Source organism: Otolemur garnettii, unplaced genomic scaffold, assembly GCF_000181295.1.
Source record: "Otolemur garnettii isolate 467f Iridium unplaced genomic scaffold, OtoGar3 scaffold00017, whole genome shotgun sequence".
Lineage (NCBI taxonomy): Eukaryota > Metazoa > Chordata > Mammalia > Primates > Galagidae > Otolemur > Otolemur garnettii.
In genome coordinates, this window is record NW_003852412.1 from 15437144 (window position 1) to 15459503 (window position 22360).

The window sequence follows — 22360 nt, forward strand, 5'->3', positions numbered from 1 at the left end:
TTGACTCCTTTGGGAGCACAATTGAACACTGATCGAATTTTTTTAAGGTAGATATATGAAACTAGTTCCTCCAAGTGTCACTTCTAGTGCTCATCTTGGAAGGGAAAAATAAATACATTCATTCTTTCTTTCAGGCATATGACACGCTAACCTTAGTTTCTTTGAAAGACATTATAAAATTAATTTCTAACCCAAGTAATTTTCCGAAGAGAGACAAAAAGGATGTTTTAGCTAAAATAAATGATATCTGTGAAGAATATGCTTAAAATTGCACCAACAGCTAGGACAGGTTCACCTTTAGCATATACTTCTGGGAAATGTTGATAGAGAACGGCCAACATCTGATGTATACTGGTAGTATTATGCCTGTTCAGTAAGATCCTTTTGTTTGTTTGTTTTTTGCAATTTTCGGCTGGGACCAGGTTTGAACCTGCTACCTGCAGTATATGAGGCTGGTGCCCTACTCCTTTGAGTCACAGACATTGCCTAGTAAGATCCTTTTTAATGTTTATTTCTAAATGACTTTCTGCTATTTTCCTGTGCTCTAAAGAAATTTGGTTGTATATAATAAACTATCAATGGCACTCTTTCAAAGATTTATAGAAATATATTTTAGGCTTACCCTATTTAATATTTTCAATCAACTGGGTTTTATTTAACTTAACAAATTCCTCAGGATAACTAAGAAGAGGGTAATAGTTCTTTCTTTGTAACAATTGCTAGAATGTATTTCTCTACATTGTTTTCGCAAGAAAAGTAACTAAAGGCTTATATGACAACATCTTGTTAAAATATGGTTTGTTGTTACATCAATTTAGATATGTCACAGATATTCTGCCCTCAAGAGTATAACGACGACCTTCTATCAAGACTATATGGTGTATTACTCAAAGATGGCAAATAACATTGTTTACATAGGATGAAGACAAAAAGCTCAGCACCTAGCTTTCTGCACTGATTATTTACCTGTGGTCCTAAGGGCACCATTCCTCTTGGAGGAGTCATTCTCTGCATTGGTCCACCCATATTTGGATGTCCTAAAAGAAGGATGATGATTTTAGCAATGAAATTGAGCCTGAGTGCTAAGCCAGGGGTTAGTGGCCTCTTCCTTGCTGGGTGTTACCATGGTGTTGTCCATGGCCATGTTTCCACCTCTTCCCAGTTGCCCCACTCTCTCCATTAAAGTCTTGATTGAAATTTTCTTCCTTTTCTGTGTTGAATTAATTCTTTCACACCATTTGTGTCTCCTTTCATGGGATAGCACAATAGAGTCTTAGATCTCTGTGGTACCTAAATAAGTATCTCCAAGGAAGGACCTGATTTGGGCGGACTGTTAAAGTGATCAAGTTGCTTGCTGCACAGCACCCTCTTTTCTTCTGCTCCTCTTTCAGGTGGACTAACCTCTCCATCAGAAAAAGGCAGAGGAACTCGTAAGTGATATATTAAAATTATTTAGCTTCCTACTTGTTGAAGCTATGAAAAGGTCTTAGAAGTTATTAATTAAAATAAGGATTTTTGATATTTATGTATTCAGTTTCTTATGTTATCACCACACTACTATGCAAACATCATTTGGCCAGATTACCTGCAAAAATGCAGGAGGTTTAATTATGAAAGATGTATGTAACAAAATTTTTCTTAAAAAATGAATCAATTCCTCTGTGGTTTGTACATCATTTTACTGTATTTTAGAGTAGTCACCTTGTTGTCGAGTCGGGTCCATTCCACTGGGGAGTAATGGCTGACTTCCTGGGACACCACCAAGTGCCTAGTAATTTATTAAAACAAAATAAAGAGCAATATTGTAACTTTCATAAAAATAAACCCTTTAACAATTTTCATTTAAACTTCTATAACTATAGAAAGCATTTGAGTATTTCTCAAGATTCCTTATATTTCACATTCAAAACTTTTTAGGTCTATATACTGTGTATAAATATTTATTTATTTTTTTGAGACAGAGCTCACTCTGTTGGCCTGATTAGTATGCTGTGGCATCATCATAGCTCACAGCAACCTCAAATTCTTGGGCTCAGGCAATCCTCTTGCCTCAGCCTCCTGAGTAACTGGGACTACAGGCACCTGCCACAGTGTCTGGCTAGTTTTATTATTATTTTTGAGACTGAGTCTCACTATGTGCCCTGGGTAGAGTGCCATGGTGTCACAGCTCACAGCAACCTCAAACTCTTGGGCTCAGGTGATCACTTGCTTCAATCCCCCAAAGTAGCTGGGACTGTAGGTGCCCACCACAACGCCTGGCTAGTTTTTCTGTTTTTAGGAGCAACAGGGTCTCATTTTTGCTCAGGCTGGTATTGAACTCCTGAGCTCAAGGGATCCATTTGCCTCAGCCTCCCAGAGTGTTAGGATAACAGGTGTGAGCCACCACTCCTGGCCTTGTATAAGTTTTTAGTTCTAAACAATTCTACTTTGCCCAATTTTTTGGCAAATAAAATAACTACCTTGGGGGAACAAAAATCTTTGCAAAAACTGTCCTGTTTTTCCCTGAGAAATATAACGCCTTTTCCAAAAATTAATTTACTAAGGATACAAAATAACTAATTTTGCTTTTTAATGTAAGCTCTCTACTTGTACAGAATATTTTATTCATTAGGGATTATAATAACAGCAGGACTAAAATGCCAAAGAACCATTTTTTTTTTTTGTTAGTCACATTATCTCTAAGAAACTATTTGGAAAAATAATACTTTGATTAAGTTTAAACAATTTGGCTGTATGGGAAAGGGAATCAGAACTTTAAAAAGATGGATATTAACAGGGTTTGTTTTATGCTAGGGCATATACTAAATCACAAGTTTCTCACAGTTGCCTGAGCAGCACTTAGAGCTGGATTAAAGTGTAAACGACTTAAACCTGCTGATTCGTTAAGTACGTATGAATACATATATACACAAAATCCTGACAACTGGTGAGAACATTTATGAAGATTGACAGTTCACTAATTTAACTTAAGGCAGGAAAATCCTATCTAGTTAGTTACAATATTCAAATATTTCAAAATAAATTTAACATTAAAAAGCTTACATATTCAGATCAGAATTGTTTCCTTAATTGTTACCACTTGGAATGCAGTAGCGAGTTAACATTTCTTAAGGAATTTTGTTATTTCTTGAATTTTTTGCTTACAAGCACATTCAATACATATTTATTGAGTTCTTACTAGATGATCTATTCTCTGCTCACTTCTCCAGCCTAATTTCTTGCCATTGCCATACTCATATTCTAACTTCTAGCTATGCCAAAATTCTTTCATTCTTTTTTCCTATTCAGGCATTCAATCAACAATTAAATGTCAACCATTAAAAACAAGTAGTAATTTTGACTTTCAAGTCTCATTATTTAAGAAATATATTTCCTAAAGCTATATAGCTGACATAGTGATTCCTCTGGTGGATCTGGAAAAAGTACATTGAAAATCTTCTGGAAAGGATTCACCATTCTAGATGCCAAGAGGAATATTTATGATTTATGAGAAGAGGTCAAAATGTCAACATCAGCAGGAGTTTGGAAGAAGTTGATTCCAGGTCTTATGGATGATTTTAAGGAGTTTAAGACTTGAGTGGAGGAAGTCACTGCAGGTGAGGTGGAAAGAGCAAGAGAATTCAAATTAGAAGTGGAGCCTGAAGATGTGACTGAATTGGTTTCTAGCATCACCTGGTGAAGATGCCCTAGGACACTGTTGATATGGCAACACAGGATTTAGAATATTACATAAACTTAGTTAATGAAACAGTGGCAAGGTTTCAGAGGATTGATTTCAATTTTGAAAGATGTTCTACTTCCTCACCTTTCTCAGCCTTTACAGAATTGAAGACTTAGGGTCTTCCTCTGGATGAGGCTTTGGCGTAAGGAAATGCTGTGGTTTGATCTGTCTAGACCACTAAAATTTTCTTCATATCAACTATAAGACTGTTTTTGCTTTCTTACTACCTTTTATTCACTAGAGTAGCACTTTCAATTTTTTCAAGAACTTTTGCTTTGCATTTGCAACTTTGGCTAACTGGGACAAAGAGGCCTTGCTTTTTTTGGTCTATCATGGGTTTTGACGTGTTTTTTTCACTAGGGTTAATCATTTCTAACTTTTGATTTAAAGTGACAGATGAGTGATTCTTCCTTTCATTTGAACACTTAGAGCAGTGGTTCTCAACCTATGGGTCGCAACCCCCTGTAACAATGAAAATACATCAGAGGCATTAGGAGGGTTAAGAACCATTCACTTAGAGACTATTGTAGGGTAATTAATAGACCTAATTTCAATATTGTTGTGTCTCAGGAAATAGGGTTGCCTGAGGAGAGGTCAAGAAATGGAGGAAGAGCTGGTTCATGCAGCAGTCAGAACACACACCACATTTATCTATTAAGTTTGCCAAACTTAAAGGTAAGTTTATCATTATCTATTAAGGTTGTGGGTTCATGTGGTCCCACAAAAATTATAATAGTAACATCAAAGATCACTGGTCATAGATCACCATGACAGATATAATAATGAAAAAGTTTGAAATATTGTGAGATTTACCAAAACATAACAGAGACACAAAGTGAACACATGCTATTGGATAAATGGCACCAATCGACTTGCTTTATACAGGGCTCCCATAAGTCCTCCATTTTTAAAAAATGCAATATTTGAGAAGCACAAAATAAGTTATACCTGTGTATTTCCTTGAATATCATTATATATTCCGTTCATAGAGATTAAATGCCCACTGGTGATGAAAAGAGTGAATTTCTCAGTGATTTTAAGATTTTTCAGTTAATATTTTTTTTTTAGACAGAGTCTAAGTTGCTCTCAATAGAGTGCTGTAGTGTCACAGCTCACAGCAACCTCAAACTCTTGGGCTAATGAGAGTTTTAGTTTTGCCTCAGCCTCCCAAGTAGCTGGGACTACAGTGCCTGCTATAACATCTGGCTATTTTGTTGTTGTTGTTGTTGTTGTTGTCATTGTTTGGCAGGCCTGGGCCAGGTTCGAACCTCCAGCCCCAGTGTATGTGGCTGGTGTCCTAGCCACTGAGCTACAGGTGCCAAGCTGTAGTTAATAATTTTGATCTACCAGTTTTTCATAGGCCCCTCCAATAATATAAAATAAAACAGAATTAAATAATCAAGGAATAACTGAGTAAGAAGAAATACTAGAAATACTAAATCTATTCTCATTTTACAGGTAAGAAAACCAAAGCCAAGAAAGGCTAAGTGACTTGCTAAAAGTAATACATTTTTAGTTCTGGGGCCCAAGATGCTTTTTAGGACGTATTTACATCCTTGCAACAACATGACTGTCATTGTGTTTCTTTAAAAAGGCTTACTGGCCTGGCACAATGGCTCATGCCTATAATCCTAAAACTTTGGTTGTCTGAGGTGGGAGGACTGCTTGACGCCAGGAGCTTGAGACCAGCCTGAGCAACACAGAGACCCTGTCTCTATACAAAATAGAAAAATAAGCTCAATGTGGTGTGTGCACCTGTAGTCCCAGCTACAGGAGGCTGAGGCAGGAGGACTGCTTGAGCCCAGGAGTTCAAGACTGCAGTGAGCTATGACCATGCCACTACACTTCTAGCATGGATGAGAGACCCTACCTTAAAAAAAAAAGCAGTATCAATACCAAAAAAACGAAATTTACTGTAGGAAGGTGTTTGATGTTTGTCTCTATAGCACATCTCTACTTTTGACTTACATATTTACTTGTTTTTCTTTTTTTTTTAAATATCTCAATCATAGCAACTGAACTATTTAATCTAATACTCTTTGTCATGAAATTCAGGTCCTTAGTCACACTAGTCACATTTCAAGTGCTCAAAAGCACTCAAAGTACTAAAGTTACAGTATATGACAATGCAGGTATGAACCATTTTGATCATCCCAGAGAAGTTCTACTGGACAATGCTGCATTAGAATGTCAGCTACACAAGAAGAGGGATTTTCATTAGCTTATTCACTGACGTAGCCTCACATCTACAATGATGACTGGCACACAGTAAATTTCAACAAATGTCTGTTGGATGATGGAGTATTTCTGAGAGAGATTTTATATATCCCCATGAAGTTTCTAATCAAATATGTGGCAATGAATTCTTTGTATTGGCTTATATTTAAAAAGGGTATATCTGTGACAACATAACTGTAAGGTATGTTTTGGTAAAAGAAGTGCATATTGTATCAAAAACCACCATATTTAACTTAATTTAAACTGGGTAAACTTTACTGAATTCACTATGTAAACTTTTCTTGATCTGGGAAAGAGAATAAAATTTTTTTGCCAGACACATTAACTTTGTTAATTTTCTATATAAGGAGGTAGAGAATAACTGAAAAACCGACACATTATCACAGGATAAACTCAAAATTCAAAAACATAACATTTTTAATCGTGTCTCACTGGATTTCAAATAATAATGTAAATGTTAGTATAATTAACATAACAAAAAATAAGAAAATCCCAAAGATAGAAAGGCCTATTTTGAACTGGCAAAAAAAGCTACCTTATGCTTTTCATCATTAACCACTAATTTATATTAAACAGGTATAAAATATTCCATTTTTAAAGTGGAGAGTCACTAATGCCCTCCTCCTTACACTTTCAGCTATAAGAGTCCAATTATTTACCAATATAGAACATATTTCTCTCTGTGTAGCTGAAATATTTCTTATGTTTTCATTTCATCATTAAACAAAAGTCAAATTCTCCATGTTAAATATTTTATAAAGATAGAAAACTGTTGGTAAAGAATATGCTAAGTAGCATTTATCCTGAATGAAAGAACATGTAAGAAACAGTATGAAGTTTGTTTGAAATATAGGGACCTTGGTTATACAGGAATATAGTAAATTTACTTTCAGTATATAAGTAAATGTCTCTACTTTTTTTCTGACCTAATATCTATTGATATTTTCCCTATCTGAAAAGTGATGGAAAAAATCTTTTAAAAATTAATTTGCATATAGTTATCATTCATTATGTTTTCTTCTTAGTATGTAAGAATTATACATTCAATATTAATAAAAGATTACCCTATATATTGATTATAATTGAAAAATGAAACATCTATATTTTATCTATGTGTATAATTAACTAATATGTTTTTCTAATCGCAAATGGAATACATGTTCAATGCAAACTTTAAAAATATAAAAATTTTAAAAGGGAAAAATAATTCATAACTCTATCAACTAGAAATAAAGGATATGGACCTTACAGTCTTTTTGACACACATGTGCATGTGTAAGTGTGGGAGGAGGGATTAGTGAGGGAAATGCTCTGAGTTTGTACATTTCTATAGGAGAGGTAATATGTTTTGTGCTTTCTTTTTTATATTTGGTAACAGATTACGAACACTTTACCATCTTAATAAATTTAATTCTACAGCATGCCCTTTAATACATGCATATTATTTCGTTATTTAAATATCTCATTATTTAACTACTCATCTATTAACAAAAAGATATCTTTAAGGACTTCAGTAGATTGGTCAGATGTAGTGTGCTTTTGGAATACCAAATTCAACTGCAGAATTTAAGACAGACATCAGAATTATCAATGTGTTATACCAATTCATATATCTGTTGACAGGGTTTCAATCCATGTTATCTGCTAACAAGAAAGAGTATAAAATTTCAAAATTGTATAGGATCAATAAATCAACAGTTTATTCTTGGTGTTACTCATCTCATTAACAGCTTTGATTTCCTCAACATAGCATCGAATGAACACTGTGAACTTTTCTGATTAGACATTTTATCCATTGAAGGATAAAGAACTGTTCTGTTACAGATGTTTCAACACCAAGGACCCCTTCTGAGTGCTAAAGCAGTTTCAGTGTAAAATCATAAAGTTATATATAATTTGTGGATTTAATTTCTATTTCATTTCTTCACATACATTTATTCTCTGCTATATTGCACGTTTTTGTACCCCTTCCTTTATTTTTTTCAGCCTAGTGATACTATTCCACATACCAAACACCCAGTCCTATAAATATGAAGAACATGTATTTAATCCAGAACCACAAAATATTTTCAAAACAAATTAAAATTTGTAGTTTAATTATTAGTAATTATGAAAAATAAAGAATTTATTTAGTAAAGGAATACCTTTTACATATTCAAAATGACTAGTCAACACCAGTGAAGAGGTTAATATTTCACTTTCTATTTTCTTAGATATAATCTATTAGTGAAACAAAATGTCATTAGTTTATAATCAATTTCAATGAAAACTAAATTAAATTTTTTTTTTTTTTGGCTGGAGCTGGGTTTGAACCTGTCACCTCTGGCATATGGAGTCAACACCCCTAAATTAAAAATATTTTAACACATTTTTGTTTTTTATTCTAATTAATCACCAAAAATAGTTTTGTCAACTCCAGTGATTACATAATGAAACAGAAGATGTCTGTGGTTTAAAGCTCGTGCTAATATTAAAGTAATTGTTTAAAAAATAATATAAATATAAATTATAAACTTGGATGATAAACAGCTGAGTTAATGAAGTTTAAATGTGTGTATGTGTTGGAGGGGAAGAGACAGCAAAAATTGAGCACTTAAGAGTACAATTATTTAAAATTATATTTTAGGCAAAAACTGTTTAAACTTCTTGAAGAAAAACAGCCTGTATCATAACTTTTGTATCTTTACTGTATTGTCTCTTTCTTTTTCTTTTTTTTTTTCTTTTGAGACAGAGCCTCAAGCTGTCACCCTGGGTAGAGAGCTATGGCATCACAGCTCACAGCAACCTCCAATTCCTGGGCTCAAATGAGTCTCCTGCCTCAGCCTCTCAAGTAGCTGGGACCACAGGCGCCCACCACAAAGCCTGGCTATTTTTTGGTTGCAGCCCTCATTGTTGTTTTGGTGGGCCCGGGCTGGATTCCAACCGGCCACCTTAGGATTATATGTGGCTGGCGCCTTACCCACTTGAGCCACAGGCGCCAAGCCTGTATTGTCTCTTAAAAATATAAAACATACTTGTTTTTAAAAAGTTTAAAAAGCTTGATTTACAATTTCACATTCCCATCACCAACCTCTTCCTAAAAGTGTCTTACATTTTGCTACTCTCTGTAGATAAGGAACTTAGGATAGTATCATATACATGGCAGGCATTTCAATATGTCAAATGAAGGCAATTCTAATAATTTTATCACATTTTCATCATTGATAGATAACACATGGCTTTAAAGGAATTCTAATAACACACTTAAAAAGAATTTCACATTTCCCTAATTCAGATTTTAAGAAACCTCCTATACCTATGGAGTATACAAAACTATAAATGAGGTGTTACTAAAACCATGCAGCTTCCAATAAAAGATTTCCTATACATATGTAATATATGTAATATTTAAACCTCCTATATTTATGTAATATACAAAGCTATAGATGAGATGTTAGAAAAAGCATAAAGCCTCCAATAAAAGGGCAAATTTCTGCCCTTTAAAAAGAAATTTAAAAGATCCAGGCACCTGTATCAGTAGATCTCACTCTCAACATAAACAGGTTCACCCACAGAGAAAATAAATTTCCATATGTTGGAACACTTGGCATCTGTGCACTTCCCTTTCCTATTTAATGCCATGCTTCCCTGGCCCTATGTACTGAAGGCACGTTCAAGTTGTAGCAGAAAAATGCTACAACCGCTAATGTGAGGACTGCCAAACACTACAATCATGAGATGACCTAGCACTTTTTCCTGTTTAAAGTTTTCCCCTGCGGGTGAATCTGGGTGCTGGCACTTCCTGCTGTGTACCAGAAGCAGAGAACACCAGCAAATTGGAACAGTTCAAAGACACAGCATAATTTCAGCAAAAGTTAGGAAAGAAGCAGAATTCTGCTGCTATACAGTAAATTAGTAACTGTAACTTTATTGTTCCATTTTTGGTAGAGAAGGAAGTGGAAATGAAAAGAAAATAAGAATGAAATGGAAAATATATTCTGTTAAAAGGGATCCTAGATAAAGCTAGAGCATACAAATAATAGAATTAGAGAAAGTGGCATAAATATGACCTAAAATTAAGTATTTAATTTCTTCTTGTGTTACATACATGTCCATCCTACAACTAAACTATAAACTTCTTATTAGTAAGAATTGTGTTTTATTCTCTTTAGCAAATAAATACTTAAGATGTTGAAAAAAACCATTAAAAGAATAGAACACTATGACATTTTAGAGTTCTTGTATAAGAACCTAAAAAAAAGAAAATTTATTGTTAAATATTTGTTAATAGATCAAACCTTTCTAGAAGCAGCTGTTTGCCTGATATGCCATTATAACAATTGGGCAAAACTTATATGAAGTATAGAGTCATGATACTGAAACTATATTACATAAAAGTAAACCAAAGTATGTTTATAGAAAATTTTATTGCCATCCTTTAAAAGAGACTAATAGGTATTTATCAAAATTATATAAATTTTTAAAATTAGGTTCCAAGAATAAGGCAGACTCCAAGGGTGAGCAAACTTTTTTCCTACAATGTTCCAGAGAGTAAATATTTTAGGGTAACAAACCACATATGGCTCTGTCTTGATGACTCATATCTGTAGTATAGTGTAAAACATCCACAGACAACACATAAATGTATCTGTATAGCCACATTCCAATGAAACCTTATTTATATAAATAGCCAACCCATGAGCAGAAGTTTGCCAAACCTTTATGTAGTTTGTATATTACTAGAAGTAGCATTACATGAGATAAGGAAAAGACAATTTCATATTTTTGTAAGATTAAAAAATATTTGTGGCATTGTCAAGATCTTTATCAATTCTTATAAAAACTTAAGCAGCATATAAATCTTACCTGATTAGGTATCCTCAATGGGGGCCTTGGACCTCCAGGGTACCGAGGTGACATAAAAGGCTATTGAAGTAAAAGAAACAAATAAACAAAACAAAACAAAAACAGCACAATATAAAATACAGATCTAAAAATGAACTGATTAAAAAATTTAGAATTATACAAAACATAGGTGAGTTTACTTTTCTATGCAGCTGCTTTCAGTAGAATAAATGCTTTTAAAAAAATTTTCCAAAGAAAGTATAGAAAACAGCAAAGATGACTAAAGTAACCATGGCAAAAAAATTTTTAAATATGAATTATTATTTAGATAACAATATCTAATTGGAAAAAAAATAAGATTAAGAAACAGGCAACTAAATCTCAACAAGGTCTTCAGGAGAGGGCTTACTGGCTACGCATTATATAAAATATGTTCTTACTATATAATTTTCACTGAATTGTCAGGTCTGGTTATCAATTTCCTTTGGGAATTGATAAATAAATTAAGCAGTCTCAGGACACAAAATCAATGTATACAAATTAGTGGCATTCATATATACCAACAATAGTCAAGCTGAGAACCAAATCAAAGACTCATTTATGCCTTGCAATAGCAACAAAGAAAATAAAATATTTAGGAATATATTTAACTAAGGAGGTGAAAGACCTATAGAGGGAGAACTACGAAACACTGAAGAAGAAAACAGCAGAGGATGTAAACAGATGGAAAAACATACCATACTTATGGATCTGCAGAATCAACATTGTTAAAATGTCCTTTAGTAATTTTAAACTTGCCAAATTTCACTTTTTCTTTTATAGCTTTGCTTAGAATAGTAAAGAAATTTTTTTCCAAGGGGCACTGTGGTCTCATGGGTTTATTATAATTCAGAATTGACTAATCTAGACATGGTAACTGTAGTCCAGCTACTCAGAAGGTTGAGTCAGCAAGATTGCTTGAATCTGACCCCAGGAATTGGAGGCTGTAGTGCTCCATGACTGTACCTGTGAATATACACTTCACTCCAGCCTAGGAGACAGATCACAACCTCATTTCAACAACAAAAAAAGTGACTAAATTTAATTTTTTTCTATTTTTTTTTTTATTTTGAGATAGAGTTTCACTTTGTGGCCCCCAGTAAAGTGCCCTGGAGTAATAGGTCATAGCAACCTTTAACTCTTGGGCTCACGTGATTCTCTTGCCTTAGCCTTCCAAGTAGCTGGGACTACAAGTGCCTGCCATAATGCCCAGTTATTTTTAGAGATGGGGTTTTGCACTAGCTCAGGCTGGTCTCAAACTCGTGAGCTCAGGCAATCCACCCATTTTGGCCTCCCAAAGTGCTGGGATTATAGGCATAAGCCACTGCAACGGCCTATTTATTTTTTGTAAGTTTTTTTTTTTTGTAAGAGACATTGTCTCACTCTGTCACCCATAGCAGAATGCAGTGGCACAATCATAGCTCACTTCAGTGTTGAACTTCTGGGCTCAAGTGATCCTCCTGTGTCAGCCTACCAAATAGCTAGGACTATAGGTACCCACCACTGCACCCAGCTAATTTTTAAAAACAATTTTGTAGACACAAGGTCTCACTGTATTGTTCACGCTGGTCTAGAACTCTGGCCTCAAGCAATCCTCCTGCCTGGGCTTCTCAAAGTGCAAAGATTATAGGTATGAGCCACTACACCTTACCTGACTAAAATTTAAAGTTAACATCTCTTTGCATGTTTTGACCCTAGCAGATTACGAAATGTATATTTTTTTACTGAAAGAAAAATATAGTCTTATATTAAAAGTCAAGTTAATTTATGGTGTTAGAGGAGTCAAAGGCTCCTAAACTGTGCTGACTCTGTTAGTCCAGAAATAGTTCAGGAAATATTCTACAGGTATCATCACAGTGACTGTTTAATGTTGAGAAGGAGTATATTTTTGACCACTTAGATTTAGGTACCACATTTTTAAAAGTTTACTGAATTATTCAAATTATATTTTTATTATATTTTCTAGAAAGAGAAAATTATAATTTTGTTTAGTTATATCTTAAAACACAATTACCTAAACAGACGATTATTCCTTACATGTAATATAGGCAAATCATCAACTCTTAAATGTTGAATATTATTAAGATATTAAAATGGACTAATATAAATTAAGATCCATTTATCATACAGTAAGCAGACAAAGGCTTGGTCAAATTTATAGCACTTTACAGAATTAGATCCTACATTTACAATATATTTTCTACTTTTTTAGAAAGCAAGCCTGCAGCTCATGGCTATACATGTTTTCCAGGGCTGTTTTAAAAACAGCCTCTGAAAAATAAAATACTAATTAATTTATGCTGTCTAGCTTTCTTTCTATGGCATCTATTGCAGAGTTTGATAAACCAACAAGAAGAACTTCACAATTAAGCAAGCAATTTGGCATTTCACTCACGGTGCTCATATATAGAAGTATGTTCCCATGAGTTCATTTTATATGGACAGAAACAGTAGGTTATTCAGGTCCTATTGTTACCTCTGGCTGATAAAACCTAAGTAGGATTTCTAATTTTGACAAAGTTTATTTTAAAAATGTTTATCTTTCATATACTTGATCAAAGTTGTCCCTCTTACCATTTTGAAACTAAACAAAATTGGATTAGTAAGTTCACTATAATAAACTACCAACTAGAAACTTACTCTAACATTCATACCCCCTCTGTTATTTTTTTCTCCTTTGTAAATTACCTAATTTCATGTACAAAATTGCCTTTTAAATTTGGACTCATTTTTAAAATTTGATAATTAAATATTGTGTCATTGGTAGTGTCTTTCTTTTATAGAAAGATGTTTTATGACATATTCAAAGTATATCATTTAGTTTTTTAAAGATAGAGAAATAAAAATGGATTACTAATAATTCCTGCCTATAATAAAATCACTTTGAAATGGCATACAAGGCAGAAATTTTGTGAAAGAGGTTATCAAATACCAAACATTGAGATATATACTTAGAAGTGCCTTATTTAAAATACAACATTTGAAATTTGCATGTTTAGCTGAATGTAAAAAGATGTTATAGTGTAAATTTAATGACATTTTTGGAAAGAGAATCTTTTTTTCTAATGGATGACATGGGGAATGAACATGTGGTAATAGAATTGTCTACACCTTCCTCCCTGACTGTGAGGCCCTATCTGTGGACTGCTGTCAGGGAGGGTCCATGTCCTAGCTGGGAACCTGCAGGTTCCTGTAAAATAAGACTGAAAGAGAAGCAGATTCTGTTTTTAATCATTTGTTTACTCTTATACTTGTATGTTCATCTCCAAGAAGTTCAAATTTTTGTTTTTTTAGCCAAAAATACTGAAAAGTATTTGTAAAACCTTATAGCATAAAAAGACAAAAATCTAGTTAATTTACATAAATCTATACTTTAATATAAAATATAAAGTTGTTATGGTTAATGTATTATATAAAATTAGTGCTTCTAAACATATGGTCTTGGGCAGCACCTGTGGCTCAAAGGAGTAGGGCGCCAGCCCCATATACCAGAGGTGGCAGGTTCAAACCTGGCCCCAGCCAAAAACTACAAAAAAAAAAAAAAAAAAAAAATCAAGAAAAAACCAAACATATGCTCTTAATATCCAGATTGATCCTTACCTTAAATTATTTAGATAACTACCTTAAGTCCTTAACTGCTTAGTGAATTAGCTTATACAGACATAGCAAGAGAACCCCAAAAGGTTGCATACTAGCAACCAAGAATATTCTACACTAATGATAGATCAGGCCGTTAGTTAGATGTGAGGAGAGTGAACAGGTGATGTGGTCAGGCTACTTTGAACTGGTTTGGGGAGGGCTGACCTAGGCTATTGTGGGAAAAGGGTTAATCGCTAATTGAGACCTTGCAGGACAAGTCCTTGCAGGGGGTTGTTTCAGGGAGGTGGTTATTTTGGGGCACTAATTAATGTCCTAGGAATTTTCTGACATGGACATACAGACATATGAGTTTTTATGGGAACATGTTTTGGGAACAGAGTTAAGGTCCTGGGAAACTTCTAAGAAGTAGCTGACACCCCCACACGTAGTGTATAAAATCTAGCACTGCACTCTCCACGATGCCCACGGTTGCTAGGACAAAGCCCCACCTACTATCCAAGCTATTAAATTAACTTTTCATTTCTTGCTAAAATTTCACTTGCTCTTGCTTTCTTTAACTATTTTGGCAACTACCCTGAGCCGGCACTGCACTGCCCTAACACTAATATCTGTACTTCACTACTCAGAAGTCAGTCTGCTTTCAAATACAATTCAAAGTACTGAAACAAAATTAAATTCTTTTTTTGCAAAATACAAATCTATGCAATTACCTACTGATAATATAAATTATATCCACTGACAGATGTGTCAGTACTCCATGTACTAAACACTGGGAAGAACAGGTTCTTCAAAAGAGTCTTGGCAAGTGTGCAAGTGTGCTTGCACTTTATATTTAAAGTAATGATCTTTCATTTTTTTTTAATAGTTTGGGCATCAAATATTTGCCTGAAGGTTATCATGATAGCAAGTCAGTATTTTAAGTAGAAAAAGCCTTTCCTTGAAAGAGTTATTTACAATGTATGTGGATATAACATTTGGGAGTCAAGGACCTAGATTCTAACTTTTGAACCATCATTAATTAGCATCTTGAACTGAGATAGTTACTTTTCAGGGTTTTAGTTTCCTCAACCTTAAAATGAGGGAGTTGAACCAGATGATTTCTAATATCCCTTATAAAGTAAGGAACCCATGATTCTGTACTATTTTCAGTATCACCCTTAAATATAAAGATTTCCACAATGAAGATAGCTACAAACACTTTGGAGTGTGTGTGGGTAAGGTAGGGAGTAGGGATAAAGACATATGCTTTTTAGGAAGAAACCATCTTTATTAAGGAGCTGGAGAAAATTATTACCATGTATTATGGAGAACAAAGAAAACCTAAAGAAAAAATACTCCAACAAACAATGGTGCTCTTTGTTGTGTCAGATTAAAAGTCAATTGGGAGAATAAAAAAGCTGCACTTATGAAGGTATGCTAGAAAGTTTGTTCACTCAATTTATATTTACTAAACACCCAGAAAGGCAGCAGTGTTTTAGGTGGCTAGATATATCAGTGAACAAAGTAGATAATGATCACTATCCTCTGTTTTTCAATATAATCTTATAATAGGAGAAATAATTTCTTGTAAAAATTGTTTTCTACATTAGTCCACTAATCTGGAACAAATAGAATGTTCTTTCCACCAAATGGCAAGTATCAATGAAAACCCAAAGAAAATAATATTTCAATCTGGTGTCTCCCTTCAAGACATATTACATCATCCCCAGTTGACAGAACATGTAGTGCTATGAAATGAGTGAAAAATCAAGGGTAGGCTTTTTAAAGTTTCCAAATTAGACAAAACTCACAAAAGGCTCTTTACTTACATGGAATCTACATTTATCGGTACAAATTCTCATTCCTACATGTTTCAGTTATTTGCCTATGGTGTGCAGTGTTCATATCCCCAGAAAATTCCTACGCTGAACCACTAATCCTCAGTGTGATTGTATTTGGAAGTGGGACCTTTGGGAGGTAATTAGCTCATAAGGGTGGAACCCTCTTGAATGGGATAAGTACCCTTCTAAAAAGAGGTGCAAGAGAGATAATCTTTCTGTTTATGCCATACTGGCCAGGAAGAGTGCCCTCATCCGGAACCAAATTGGTTGGCACCTCTATCTTAGACTTCCCAGCCTTCAGAACTCGGAGGAATTAATTTCTGTGAATTTAGTTTTCCAGCACATGGTATTTTTTATTATAGCATCCAGTACTAATATAGCCTACAATGAACAGGATAACCCAAAGTTAAAAGAATAAAATTATACACAAAGTCAGAAAATCAATAAATATTTGGTGACAAAATGAAAGAAAAAAATAATTTTTAGTAGAAATACAAACCAAGTTATCTAGCTCATTTCCTCCATGTCATCTTCAGGGTAAAAGCTATTTGACTTAGAATTATACTTTATTTCTGGATGAATACTATTAAATTTTAAGAGATTATTATTATTTTCTGTGATATCAGAATTATTCATGAAATTTTAAACTTCTGTTTTCCTAAACAGAGATTTCCCCTTATTCCGTCCCCTTTCTGCTGGGGAAAATAGCAGTCTTCTTATCTGATCTTTTATAAACCCATAGTGCTTTATTATAATTCCCCAAGAATTAGAAGGTACCAGCTTTTTTCCTTCCCCATCCTAGTTGAAAGTAGATTGCTCAGTTCAATTCCTACCTTCTCTGAAGGTCTCAGACCCCTCAGAATTATTTTATAAATAATTTACTAGTACTAAAATTAAAGGTAATATAAACCATTTTAAGCCCTAACTTCTTTTGAGATATATATGATAAATCTGTATAACTCAAATGATACACTGCTTAAATGTTAATTTTGTTAATATTTTCTAACATTGTCAACAGTTCCTAAAAAATATAAATATGATTCACCAACATTAGAATGTTCTCTGTTCCTTTAGATTACTGTACACTCTCCTTTCTCTGCCAAGTAAACTTCTATTAATTCCACAACAGCCAGTTTAAATGTCACTTCCTCTTTAAAGAACTTCTATAGGATCCTTTCCTTTTACTTGACAAGTACTTTATGCCATTTATCACTGAGGATTTAGCACATTGCAGTGTAATGTATACTTGGATATGAAGGAACTCCACTTCAAAGGAAAAAAACAACAAAGCAATATCACAGCTAATAATTACCTTAATGTCCAGGTAATCAATTCATAAAATAAACCTAGCGAATGCTTAAAATTGATGTAAATCACCTTATAGTTCATCTTAAATGTTTCATCTGGACTTAAAAAATTCTTTGAAGTCTTAGTCTTAAAGTATAAACTGATAATAAATAAAAGCTAAAATCATTAAGAAGTAAAACTACTTCTTTTAAAATGCCTATCACTAAGCATTTTCTTTTTTTTTTTTGAGACAGAGCCTCAAGCTGTCCCCCTGGGTAGAGTGCTGTGGCATCACAGCTCACAGCAACCTCCAACTCCTGGGCTCAAGCAAGTCTCCTGCCTCAGCCTCCCAAGTAGCTGGGACCACAGGTGCCTGCCACAGCGCTTGGGTATTTTTTGGTTGTAGCTGTCATTGTTGTTTTGGTGGGCCTAGGCTGAATTCGAACCCGCCACCTTAGGTGTATGTGGCTGGCGCCTTAGCCACTTGAGCCTCAGGCTCCAAGCCACTAAGCATTTTCTATATTCTACATTTTATCTTATGAAAATGATTTTGACAAATCAACGATAAAGAGAATCATAACACCAACTTCTTTAGAAGGGAAAAATTGACAATTTAGGACAGTTTACATGTCAGAAAACTTAGAAGTCTGAGATATATTCAAAAAACACACAAATATACAGGACTTATCTAATTTAAAGTAACAATGTTTTTGAAGAAAAAATTATTCATACAACATTAGTTTCTAAGTCTGAAAACTTAGAAGTTTTAAAATTTTTTGAATGACTGAAAGAAATACAAAATTACCAAGTTTAAGAAAATATGAACTTAACAATTTGGCAAATAACCATTTAACAAATGACTTCCTCACAAAATTACTTTAAGTTTTATAAATTTTGTGTTATATATTTTATAATAAAACATGACTTATGCAATTTTATTTGAGTATGTCTTTTAGATGCAGGTTAAAGAAGGAAGTTTAACTTTGTAGAGTTTACTAGATCAATTTCCTTATTTTATGTGAAAGAAAACCAAAGACCAACTTTTTTAACTGCCATTTTCCTTTTCTCACTTCTATAACACTCTGCTGTAAGGACACCTTTAGAATAATGGCAAGTACGTACACACATATACTTCATTCTTACGACCACCAGACCATAAATAAATTGTCTGACTTGGCACTCTCTCTCGGGCTTCCAGCAACTGTGCAACCATTTCCTTAAGGCAGAATTCTTATCCTGAGCTACTACTCAAATATGATAAGAGGTGAAAAGGCAGTGGTACTCCAGGTAAGCAAGTTAATTTGCATATAAAACCGTAATTAGCATGTGCTCCTGATTCACCAGAGTAAAAAGAAATCTAACAGCTGAAATAAAGTAAAAGGTCTGTTATCTCTTGAAACATTTTAGTGGAGTTTTGGTAATATGTGTAGTTTTAGTCATTTATTTGCATTTTTAAGTTAAATGCTGACAGGGCAAAGAAGGTGAGTGGAGAACATGGTAAGTGACTGAGGCATTGAGTACTGTCATCATTAGAACATGATGACTTAAAATGTGCTTCACAAGGAAGGTAAGGAAGCATGTATGTATCTTGAGAGATGTACAGAGCAAGCATTCAGTAATTATTGGGCTGGTTCAGCAGCTGGTTCATGGACCAAGTCAACAACCCTGACGGAATTCTTTAAAGGCCAGCAAAGATGCAATAAAGCTTGGATCTCTTATATAAAATCTCATCTGACCAATTACTTCTCTTGTTAAAAATAGTACCTACTGATGTTGTGAAGAGTACATTATACTATTGGTACAGTCTAGTAAGAAAGTACTAATAAAATATGCCCAGAGTGCAAAATCCTAGGAAATCATATCTTCCAGAGGACCTAACAGGAGTAAGTAAAGAACAAAGAGTTGGGGACCCCAACAAGATACTGAATGATAAGATCCATATCCACTACACAAAAAAGAACTTAACAATTTAGATTACTAATAAGGCCTTTTATTCCCTCCTCCTGCTTGCAAGTTTCTCTCACTATTTCTGGGGTGTCAGTTTGAAAATGAATGATTCTTAGGCAGATTAATAGAGTAACAGCAGCAGTATTTAGTAACCATTATTTGGTATAAAAGGATGTCAGGTTAATTCATGTATGATTTGGCAGGAAAAGTGTAGTAACTTATTCATCTTTTTCTGAAGCATAACCCAGCCACAAGAACTGCTAACAACTCTATATACGTGTCATAGCTCACCTCTGAGCTATGTGTCATATAGTGCTATGTTTATACATGGGATCCTAATCTCTTTAGAACAAAATATGTTAAAAGGCAATAATCCTCAGGTCATTTTAAAAACAACAAGTTTTAGCTTTTACATTTTCTTTCCATTAAGAAAAGCTCAGTTTTCGAGTACAAACGTCAAACATTCTGTGTTCTAAATATCATATTGTCTTTAGTATATATCCATCTTGCCATCAAAAATCTGTAAGAAAACAGTATTTGATCAGGAGGTATCATGTTACCAGACTTCAGGCTATACTATAAATCTATAGTGATCAAAATAGCATGGTACTGGCACAAAAACAGACAGGTAGATTAATGGAACAGAATAGAGAACCAAGAGGTGAACCCAGCTACTTATTGTCATTGATCTTTGACAAGCCTATCAAAAATATCCAGTGGGGAAAAGACTCCCTATTTAACAAATGGTGCTGGGTGAACTGGCTGGTCACCTGTAGAAGACTGAAACTGGACCCCCACCTTTCACCATTAACAAAAATTGATTCTCACTGGAAAAAGGTATAAATTTAAGACATGAAACTATAAAAACACTAGAAGAGAAGGTGGCACTTGTGGCTCAAGGAGTAGGGTGCCAGCCCCTTATACTGGAGGTGGTGGGTTCAAACCTGGCCCCAGCCAAAAACTGCAAAACAAAAAAAAAAAAACAAAAACAAACAAACAAAAAAAAAACTAGAAGAGAGTGTAGGGAAAACACTTGAAGAAATTCGCATGGGAGAATATTTTATGAGGAGGAACCCCTGGGCAATGGAACGAATGCCAAAAATACACTACTGGGATCTGATCAAACTAAAAAGCTTTTGCACAGCCAAGAGCACAGTAAGTAAAGCAAACAGACAACCTTCAGAATGGGAGAAGATTTTTGCAAGTTATGCTTCTGACAAAGGTCTGATAACTAGAATCTACAGAGAACTCAAACTAACCGATAAGAACAAAGAACCCCATTTCTATGAGGGCAAGAGACTTGAACAGAAACGTCTCTGATGAAGACAGGCACATGGCCTACAAACACATGAAAAAACGCTCTTCATCCTTAATCATCAGAGAAAGGCAAATCAAAACCACTTTGAGATATCATCTAACTCCAGTAAGATTAGTCCACATCACAAAATCCCAAAGCTACAGGTGTTGGCGTGGTTGCTGAGAGAAGGGAATGCTTCTACACTGCTAGTGGGAATGCAAGTTAATATGACTTTTTTGTAAAGAAGTTTGGAGAACACTCAAGGAACTAAAAGTAGACCTACCGTTCAATCCTACAATTCTTCTACTAGGTATAAACCCGGATGATCACAAATTATTTTACAACAAAGACATTTGCACCAGAATGTTTATTGTAGCCCAAAATGTAATGGCCAAGGCATGGAAACAGCCCAAGTGCCCATCAACCCATGAATGGATTAACAAATTGTGGTATATGTACACCATGAAATACTATGCAGCCATAAAAAAGGATGGAGACATCACATCTTTTATGTTTACCTAGATGGAGCTAGAACATATTCTTCTTAGTAAACTTTCTCAAGAATGGGAAAAAAGTATCCAATGTACTTAATACTACTATGAAATCAATATATAATCACTTACACATTCATATAATTGGCAAAGCATAACTATAGTCCAGAAAGTAGAAGGGAAGAAGGGAGGGGAGGGGGGATAATGGAGGAATTAGGGTATTTGGGGGGACCTCACCTAATGTGCATGATGCAATGGTACATTTCAAAACTATTAAGAAATGAGTATAATTGTGATAGATATGTTACTTAGTTCAGTGTAAGGATTCCACATTGGATATCAAAGCAGTACACTGAACCTCATAAATGCATTAATGTACAAGGTTATGATTTGATATAAAATAAAAATAAAAATACAAAAAAAGAATAAATCCCACTTGGTCATACTATTAAAAAAAAGGGGTATTTGCTAAAAAAGTAATTTGCTTCACTCAACATTTATGCAAAAATGCAAGGTGCAAAGTAAAATACATCCTTGAAGAATAAGGGTTATCTTGAGTAACTACATTAATGACATAAAGACCACACATCTCTCTTACTTGGTCCTATGAAGAACTGGATTTAAAGATAAATTTAACTTTTCCTCTAATACTGAACAGATAGATTTAACTTTTCTTCTTAATACACACTGTTTTAACCAGATATACAAGATACAATTCCATTAACATAAGGTTTTTCTAGAATCTAAAACATACTTTTAGAAAATTAAACACTTGATCTAAGCCAAAAGGCCAAGAAGGAATACTTTTAGAAAATTATAAATATATCAAGGTATAATGATTCATTCATTGTCCTGGAAAGGTAATAAAAATATGTTCATTATAAGGTTTAACCAAAAGCATAAAGTCCTTTAAAAACTATTAATTTTTATTATGTGTCTATATTTTTAGTTAATTCCTTTTACTCTATATAATTTTTTATGCAGATTCTAGCCCATATTTTGCTATCTTACATTTTACTTACAAGCAGATCCTTTTTTACTACTTACATATATTAATTTCCTTGAAGTCATGTGCTATCATTAACAAATAACATTG

General features: G+C 34.0%; 1 protein-coding gene across 1 annotated transcript in view; it reads right to left on the minus strand.

Moving 5' to 3' along the window:
• The window catches only part of SSBP2 (single stranded DNA binding protein 2), a 76176-nt gene that overhangs the window by 41413 nt on the left and 12403 nt on the right, over nucleotides 1–22360 (minus strand). Inside the window, exons 2-4 of the mRNA XM_023510928.1 lie at nucleotides 10805–10864; nucleotides 1702–1768; nucleotides 967–1037 (exon numbers count right to left, since the gene is read on the minus strand). Coding sequence (XP_023366696.1) covers nucleotides 967–1037; nucleotides 1702–1768; nucleotides 10805–10864 — 198 coding nt within the window. The remainder of the gene's footprint in view (nucleotides 1–966; nucleotides 1038–1701; nucleotides 1769–10804; nucleotides 10865–22360) is intronic.